The 9347-nt window shown below is 53.9% G+C and overlaps 2 protein-coding genes across 2 annotated transcripts; both read right to left on the bottom strand.

The window, feature by feature from the left end:
- Nucleotides 1-4124: 4124 nt before the first annotated feature.
- LRP88_14382 (calcium/proton exchanger) lies at nucleotides 4125-5683 on the bottom strand (the record flags this gene model as incomplete). The annotated part of the gene is made up of 5 exons (XM_083250727.1): nucleotides 4125-4294; nucleotides 4356-4869; nucleotides 4927-5157; nucleotides 5215-5426; nucleotides 5491-5683. The coding sequence occupies 5 exons, from the start codon at nucleotides 5681-5683 to the stop codon at nucleotides 4125-4127; spliced, it is 1320 nt and encodes a 439-aa protein (XP_083093517.1).
- A 2590-nt stretch (nucleotides 5684-8273) lies between these two features.
- LRP88_14381 (uncharacterized protein) lies at nucleotides 8274-9053 on the bottom strand (the record flags this gene model as incomplete). The annotated part of the gene is made up of 1 exon (XM_083250726.1): nucleotides 8274-9053. One exon carries the CDS (start codon nucleotides 9051-9053, stop codon nucleotides 8274-8276), a length of 780 nt encoding a protein of 259 aa, XP_083093516.1.
- Nucleotides 9054-9347: the final 294 nt, after the last annotated feature.

The raw sequence follows: 9347 nt of genomic DNA, 5'->3' as shown, positions 1-9347 counted from the left end.
CAGGGGTCATGACCTCAGCAGTCATAGGGGACAAGCGTTTGCGTGCGACAAGTGCGATAACTCCTACAAAACATCTGAGGACCTTGAGAAACATAGCCTGATGGCACACGTTAGGGCCACCAGGCAGGACGAAACTACCACGATAACCCCTAGCTCTGGAGGCGGCGACGAAGACGATCATGGAGCGGAACCAGCAAAGCAGATGCCATCGGAGACAGAATCAAGGGATCAACCATATCATCAACCTCAACAACCTGCCATGGGGGCTCGCAGGTCAGCTCGCCTCGACCCGCAGCCTGTAAGCAGTGGCAAATGTGACCTACCTGCCACAACGCCATGCGGTAGAGCTGCCCCTTCCAGAACCAGTTCGATCGAGTCGAGTTCCGACGCAGGCAGGGAGAATAAGAGGCCAACCGAGAGGCGCTCTGCCGGCAGCTTACCAAGCAGGTTTCCCGATATCGCTCCTTTGAAAGAAATAACGAACTCCACATCAGCTGTGGCACAGGATAAGATATGCAAGTATTGCGGAAGAAAGCTTAAAAACAGTCGAGAACACAAGTGAGATAACTACATTTGACGTAATTCCTCGACTAACGCGGATCCTCTTAGCAAGCATGTCAAGATTCACGAGAAGCTCATCGGCTGCAAAGCAGACCCGAGCTGCGAGGTGAGAAAGGCAAAACAGAGAGACATGAACCGCCACTACGCCACTGCCCACAAATATTACGCTGCTCAGAAGGGCATCCGTGTCCATCCCTTTCCGTGCGACGCTCCGGGCTGTGAGGAAAAATTTACAAGGCCCGATAATCTACGGAGGCACTACATAAAGCGCCATGGGAAGAGCTTGGAGGCTGAGGTCGCCAAAAATGGGCGGATGCAAGCCAATACGAAACATCTTGCTCAAGGGAGGATCACGCAACCAACTGGCAGAGAATTTCTGACCACCCATGCATCGATTGAGCCCATTGACCAGCAACCCAACAACAACGGCGACGACGGCTATCACGACTTGCTTCCCGAACCCACTAATCAACAACCGAGCCTTAAGAGGAAACGTGAACTGCGGCGTGGGGAAAGACACAAAAGACAGGGGACCCGAGGGCAGGACGCATCCGAAGCAACAGCGACACCCGGGGTAGAAGACAGCGGTCAGAGTCAGGATCCTAGGGGCGGACCGGAAAGCCAGATGCAGTCAGAGGCAGAGTCAGGGTTTCGTCCACATAATCAACCCCAGCAAGTTATGGAGAACACTCGCTACAAGTCGAATCCCCTCAGCTACATCCTCAACCCAGAACCTTCTCAGGATCACTCTCCCCGGCAGGCAGGTCCAACGGCTTCGTCATGTTCGACGGACGGCCTTCCTCGTCACCATGACCGGCTGACATCTGGAGACGACGCTATCGGGTTGGCATTCGAGCTCGACTATTCCAAGGAGGCCTCGGCCATGGTACAAGACCATCACTCAGGTCACCCAGTTACAGCACTCTCAGCAATCGCGCAATCTATAGAGGGAGAGCCAGGGCCCAGAGCGGCCAAGCCCGACAGTTCAGGTCGATCGGCTCAGCCTACCGAATCTCGACACCGGTTTAAACTTCGCAAGGCTATCCAGTTGGCGACACCTGTCCTTGTCGTTGCAGACCCCAGGTCGTTCACTGCTGGATTCGGCGTAACCCTCGGTGAAGAAGAGGAGGCAATGGGTAGTCCGATACCTTTTTATGCGGATGAAATCCAATTTCCTTGGCCTCGGGCATCATGGCCTGGCAGATACGGTTCGAGCATCCATGTATTGGATGAGCTCCCTGACCCTCCCGAAACTGGATTCTCTGACGAAGATGCTGGATCCTACACGACGCTCGCCGGTGAAGAAGACAGGCGGTCACTTACCCCTGCCCCCGCCAGCGGTAGGCCATGTCGCAGGGCCTACAAGCAAAATTTTGAAGGAAATGAGGTCAGAACACGCAATACTCGAGAGTAGCAAGATATATCCGAACCGGCAGCGACTCTCGAGATGGAAGATATCGATCAAGACTAGCAATACCAGACATTGTGGGGCCTTCAAGGATATATATATAAACTCTTCCCGTCTGAGGTATAGATTGCCGTGTGACCACTGCAGTAGGACATTTACAAGGAAAGGCAATCTTGAAAGGCATATGGGGATTTATCACAGAGAAGCATAGGCAAATTCAGAGTAATCTAAGAGAGGAAACGGCGTTTATTAAGATAGTGAAAACACTGAGAGCCGCGCTCCGCGCATAACCGCCCGCTCCGGATTGCGCCGCACTATTTGCTGAAGCCCATCGGATGGAAGAGTGGATCAAGTCCCGATACGATGAGATGCAGAATTCGCTTTATGTTATTGAGGCAATCATCCAAGAGCAGACAAGCGAGTCGACGTCACGCGCGCGAACAGGCCGTGGCAAAGCACGAAGAAAAGGCCCGCTACAATTGGTTGACGCCATCCCCATCGTCAACCAACTCAGGAACGGTGTTGCCTCCTTCGTCAACGAGACCATTGCGAAAAGCATCCATCCTTCGCTACAAGCGTCACAAGTGTTGCCTCGCACCGGGAAAGACGGTAGTCCAGTCGCGTATGATGCCTTAGGCCAAGAACGGAGCGATCCGGGGCGAAAAAAAGTACGAAAGGCGGAACCCCAGCCCACACTGCTGAGGCAGGCGGTGATCCATCAAGTAGGCGCTCTGAAGACGGCGCGCTGTATTGTCCGACGCCATTTACCGGACATGCTGGGAGGAAGAAGTAGACTGTGGCCGATTCCTCCCTGTCATCCTTCGGATCCGGATCCCATGAGCAGGCAGTTCCAGCCGGCACCGAGAATCACACCGCATCCGACCCGGACTCACAGACCAACGCAGCCGCCGGCTGAAAGGCCATCGGCGATGCAGCACGCGGCGAGAATTTGGCCTGTGACCATCCATTCCAGCAATAGCCCCGACGACAAGGACAAGGACAGACCTATGCAAGAGGCAGAGGACCCCCTGGCTCCTGCTCCCCGACCAGGACACGCACCTAGGCACGCCGATGATGGCATACCGGCCATCAATCCCACTCCGGACTGCCAACCGTCAGGCGACCAAGAGCACGAACCGAAAGACGATGGTCCAGATATGCCCATGGCAGACGCCAAACAACCAGCGTGCGGTTTGCAGGTCCGAGGCTCAGGTAGACAAGAAACCCTATGACCGACTCCGCAGCGGCAGCCGCCCAGCTACTCGAGCAAGACGACGTTCGATGGGTCAACACCCCATTGGAGCGACAAGGTCGAGAGCACATCACCACCTACCGCTGAGGAAACACACCTCACGTCGCCAGGCCGTTCAACACCATTACCTGGGGCACCATTAAAGATCTCCCTGACACACGCTGACATGGGGGAGGGGCTTGTTTATAAACTGGAGGAAATGGGTGCATGGAATGACATAGTGAAAACATTCGCTGTTCCCTCCGTCCACATCGATCTGGCCCGGCTCCAAGCTGACGCCGAGGCGGGAAGTGACGGATGGTATTCCACAGACATCGAGTGAGTACAGGGCTGGACCGAAAGACAGGGGGTACGCCAAAGCCTTCAAACCGGAACGCAAAGTCCCCTTCGACTAGTCAGCCTTTACTAGGAAGGTGAAGAGACCGATCATCGAGGAGGCCAAGGAGATCTTTGAGAACACCGTCCAGGGTCGGTCAGGGGGTGGCATTTCGTACCTTGGCGGCTACCTCATTCCTTTTGACAAACTACTCAATCTGGGCCCTCGCATCTTGGAGAATCTTGGTCGCTAAGAGCTATATGCCCAGCATGGCCACATCGGTGGTAATCTCTCCGCAAACCGGATGCATGACGAAGACTTGATCAACAAAGACCCAACAAGTGCGAGCCCGAAGTATAACCACTAAACTTTATGGACACATTACTTATGAAATACTGTAATGCCCTTGTCCGATAACAACACGACGCGACGCTTCTCGAAGAACGTCAGCCACCACTGACTTGATCAAGGCTTTCAGCCGATAACAATCCTGTGCCCGACGTGCGTATTCGCCTTCACCATTTGGGCCAGACACCCCCCCTCCATTTCAACGCGTGAGAGAAGGCCGGGCGGGTGATAGATGCGTCTTACCAGGCCTGAAGCTCTCGGCTAACGAGGCTACTGGGGATGACGAGGAAGGCTAGAGCGATAATGGCGTAGAGGCCGAGAAGCATAGCGCCCTCAAGGTAGTTGGATTTGCCGTCTTGCACCGTGCGCGTAACGGCAAGAATGGAGACGAAATAGATAGTAGTTTGGACTGACGGGTAGCAGGTTAACATCCAAACATCTGGTACGGCTGCGGGTTGTTCTAGACCTACAAGTCTCAAAGTGAAAGCTCATATCTGAGCCAAGGGCCCAGCTGACGATGACGAGGAAAGGAGTGACGAGAAGAGAGATCTGAATGCTGGACCCGACGGCAACACTCATGGCCAGGTCCATCTTGTCCCGGACTGCCACGACGACGGCGGTGACATGCTCGGCGGCATTTCCGATAATGGGGATCAAAATCAGGCCAATAAAAGCCCTGCTTATACCTGACGTCTCGACAAGGCTGTTGATACTTCCCACAAGGTAGTTGGCGCAGATGGCGACCATAATGGTGGTGATAACAAGGACGGCGATAGCACTGACGGTGCCTAGACTGGGCTCCTCGGGTTCCTCATGCTCGTCAGAGTTCTGGTTCTCGGCATCGAAAAGGTTGTTGTGAGTGCGAAGTTGGAAGGCGAGGTAGAGGATGTAGAGGAGAAGCAGGATGATGGCGGTTCCACGCGACAGAGTGAGGATGCTCTGGTCCTTATCCCTGAAGCCGCTCTGGTCAAGGACGGCAGACAGCTACACCCAACGATCGGTCAGCTTATTCCCTGCAGAGTGGCAGAAGTTGAAACCTACGACAGCGGGGATGATGAGGGAGGCAGACGAGAGTGCCATGAGCGAGCAGGTAGTCTGTGCTGTAGCCGAAGAAAAGACCTGCTCTGTACCGTTGCCAGTTGGACCGCGATGGATGATACCACCAAACAGGAAGCACATGCCCATCACCAGTAATAGGTTAGAGAGGATCGACCCGAGCATAGAGGCCTGGACAATGTCGATATGCTTTTCCTTGAGCGCAACAATGCTGACCTGCGGCCATGGTTAGCACCGGGGTTTGGACGTAGGTCTTTCGCAGGTGAGGCGCACAATTAGCTCGACGGCATTTCCAAAGGTAGCATTCAGCAGGCCGCCCATTGTTTCGCTCAGCTTTAGAGAGATCTCTTCGGTTGAAAACGACATAACAGCAGCGAGGGGTATGATAGCGAAGAAGTTAATAGTGAAGACGGCAATAGGATTCCAGCCCTGTTCCCCGGCGACAATGCCGACGGGGACCATAACCAGAAGGAAGTTGACATAGCCTGGAATCAAGTCAGCTGCATCGCTGCTAGGAAAGTGGGGTTTCAGAAACGGGCGCAAACATACTGCTGAGAAGGGTGACCTTGGTGACGTGCCATGAGTAGGCGAGATATCTAAAGGCAGAGTTCTGGCTATTAAGACCCGGTGTATATTTTGAGTCCAGGAACCAATACACGGCGTTCGAGCCTCGACGGAGGCTGGCGCGGCCGTCACCATTGCCATGAGGACGGACGCCAACGGGGCTAGGGACCGGCCTCATAAGGAGCGAGCTCTCACCGAGATGACCGATCGACATTGACCGCCTAGTCTTTGTTGAAGGATATATTATGTGATGAGCGTGAGTCGAGGCGCAGGAATATTTACCAAACAGAGATGATTTCTATGTGCCTAAGAATAAGCAAGACAGAGAGAGCCACATGAACGGGAAGGCTTCTTGACTTAAGTAGGGAAGCCAGAAGAGACAAGGCTGACTGGCGGGCTGGCTGGATCAGCAAGGGTATGTGAAGGTGGAGCATGCTGCGCCTCGTCCGTGGTATGGAGGTCCAACTGTCGCACTCTGCCATCCGTAGGTAGCTCGTGATCATAATCCTGCGGATTACCAGGGACCTGAAAATCATGAGTTCTATTACCTCTTCATATTTTTTACTCTATCAAAGCCCTCACATCAATAACCATAGCGCCGGACTATCACGCGGACCATATCCTCCAGTGCCAACTCGCACAATGCGTCTTCCGCAGCCCTATCCCCCTCATCCTCCTCGCCGAGCAACTCGCCGCGCTCCAGGAACTGGCAAACAAAATGTCGGCTATTTGCCCTCCAGCAGTCTCGGGCCATAGAAACCGCCTTCCCACATCCTCTGTCTAAGTATGGGGAATGAGGAGGGTCCGAGTTGGGAAATGCGGTGGCATAGATGCGTCGCCGACGCTTTGCCTCCCCGAGATGGATTTTATCTCGTCGTTTTAACCTTGACCCTTGGTAGAAGTTGATGCCTTCAATAGACTGTGGATCACGAAGCTCACATGTCCCCCCCTAAGATGTGGCTGTCCCGGGTGGACAATGTGTCAAAGGTCTGAGAGCAACGGGGACAGTAGGGGGGTTTCGTGTGGTGGCGCCTTAAATAACGGATAACGTCTTCGTTGGACCGCAGGTCGTGTTGCAGCAAGCATTGCTGGTATCTGGCCGGGTTGTAAATGTAGAATGGGCATGCCAGGTGGAAGTATCCGACCGGGGGGGAGACTACGACGAACCCGTCGATGCTGTCGTCGCTGTTCTTCCGTACTTTGCCACCGCCTTGGTCGCCTCACGCTTGTGACCTCCAACAGAGAGAGGGAAATGCCTTAAGTTGTGCCTAGCAAAATCTGGCCCCACACACCACACCTGTGGCTTTGGGGGCCTATATTGGGCGTCGTTGTCCTGTGATCCTTGCCCAAGGCTGCAGGTATAATCCGGTACCTAGCTTAGGCACTCTGTTTGTGGGTTTCAACTGGGCAGAAGCGGCAAGGGGCCCATTGTTACAGCCTCATCTTGCGGCACTGGCGTCCAAATGGGGCTCGCGAACCGTCCGAAACGCCTGGTTGGAGGGCCTGTTTTGTGGCCACCGCATTACTTGTGTCACTGACAAGGGTGCCCGGCGTTGAACAACTGAGGTGGTGAGTATAGTAATATTCCCATGTTATGGTGTGTTACGGTATTGGGTTTTGACGCCGTCATGTGTTGATAACTGTGTCTTTTGCTATTGTGGCTAATGCCCTCTTCTAGAGACATCATAGCTGACAAGAATATCCCCGTATACCGAGCAAGGACGACGGTCCATTATCGCCGTTTCAAAATAGAGCTTAGATAAAATATGAAGACCGTTGAGGATGATCTGAATGGTTTGAAACGGGATGACTCTTCAGCACTCCGATGGGCAGTTATCTGCTGGCGTAAAACATGGTTGCAGTAGAGGGTGATTGAGCAAATTGGCAGAGAGAGTGTGTTTAGGATATATGGCAGGCCGAACTGGCGGGCCACTAGTCTGGGCACCGAGGTAAACAGCGCTGAGATCTACTCCAGCCTTTCCGATTTGGAGTGAGTCGGGCCGGGCCAGAGTTGGTGGCAGAGGTGGCAAAGCAGATCAGTTGACGGAGTCAAGGAGGGCCGAAAAATTGAGCTGCAGTAAAAGACATGTTACCGTTTATAATGATCCCGAACACAGTGGTAGTCCTCTAACAACTCTCGGATCGCCAACTCAACACGACCTGCGCTGGAGAAGCGGGAATAATAAATGGAGCCGATTGCTTGGCAAGCGCTGCAATTCTCAAGAAACTTGCCGAGAACTAACCTCAAACACCTCTCATACCTGCTATACCGTGGAGCCCAATGTTCATTCTTATTCTATACCTACTCCCACTGATGGTCTATAGTTGATATACTACTTCGAAGCAGCGTTTCTAGTACTCACTCGCCGTTATAGGGTCCGATCCAAGCCGGTTCCATTCGCCCACAAGGACTTTCGTCTGGGAAAAGACGCCCTAACATCCGCTGCTCATTACTGGACAACTGAACAAGTCAAACACCATGCTAGACAGGGCGGGGTTATCAAGTGCATGACGAACCTACAATTCCGGAGGACCCTCGACCTCAAAGACCTAAACTCATTCGCTGGATGCAAGGGAACTGCACATATCCTGCAGGCATCTGTGAGGCCAAAACGGGCCCACTATCAGCGGCGACGGAACACATTACACGACCGACCCCTACGGCGCCTTCAAACCGCTTCACAAATTATTATCATCACCCTAGAATCAAGACGAGATCGGCTTGTACACATCCATAACACCTTTATCGCAATCTCCACGGCGTCCATTTAATCAACAAGATCGCGGCTCGAAGTCGGACAAGCAGGCGAAGAGGATTGTGGAGGCGGCTTTACCGCAGGGACTTCAACGTCAAACTCGGGAATGACAGTAGGGTTGCAGAAGAATGCACCCAGGTCGTTACCGAAGGCCGATACCTCAAAATTCTTATCGCCTAGCGTCACCCTGCGGACTATGGTTTGCGCATTGGGTCTGTCATGACTTCTGAGAGGATAATCTGCCTCCTCGTCGGCAAAGGTCAGGGACTGTATCCGGGTTTCATTGATGGCGAGCCGAACCAGTGACTGCTTAGTTGGCACTGTGTTCACAGCCATGCTCTTCTTGCCATTGCCAATCCAGTGGATGGTGAGGAGCGTGGCATAGACATTCTGCCCGGTAGAGGGATGAGAAACTGGTGGGCCGGGAGGAGGCGACACTCCTGCCATGACTGGAGGGCGGGCGGGCTGAGCTTGCATTTGCGTAGGCGTAGGCATTGATAGTGGCTGAGGGCCATACCATCCGGAAGTTGCAGGGCCATACCATCCGGAAGTTGCAGGGCCATACCATCCGGAAGTTGCAGGGCGATGCAGGACTGGCTGCTGTCGGGCAAGTTTCTCGGTGTGCTCACGGCGGCGGGCTCCCACTACTCGGGCAGCCCCACGACCACGTTGACGACCTCGGCGGGCAATACCGCGTTCCGTACCGTCGTCTGAGTCGTCCGTTGCGGATCCGGACGGCCCGGTGTCCGAGGTATCGTAGACGCCTTCCGGTCTCGCGTCACTGCTACCCAGGCCAGACCGAGACTGAAGAACGGTATTGGGGGGATGATGTAGCCGTGGCAGGCGATGTACCGGTCAACGGCACTCGCCGAGTTATCGTGGAGAGCCTTGGTCGCGCCTTGAGCGTCATGGGCCGCGGCCGGCAGCATCATAGAACGCTCTCCATTCTGTCTTCAGCACGAAGGCTTGGAGGTGATCAGACTCGTCGCGTCGGGTGAGGATGCTGAATTGAGAATCATGGCTATAGATACTGCAGCAGTTTTCTGGAAGAAGAAAAAGAATTCAATATCAGCAAAGAGATGATCT

Source organism: Fusarium phalaenopsidis (genome assembly GCF_050370095.1).
Source record: "Fusarium phalaenopsidis strain FUZ10S chromosome Unknown contig_32346, whole genome shotgun sequence".
Lineage (NCBI taxonomy): Eukaryota > Fungi > Ascomycota > Sordariomycetes > Hypocreales > Nectriaceae > Fusarium > Fusarium phalaenopsidis.
Note: the sequence above shows the minus strand (reverse complement) of the source record. Positions and strands in the feature narration are given on the sequence as shown.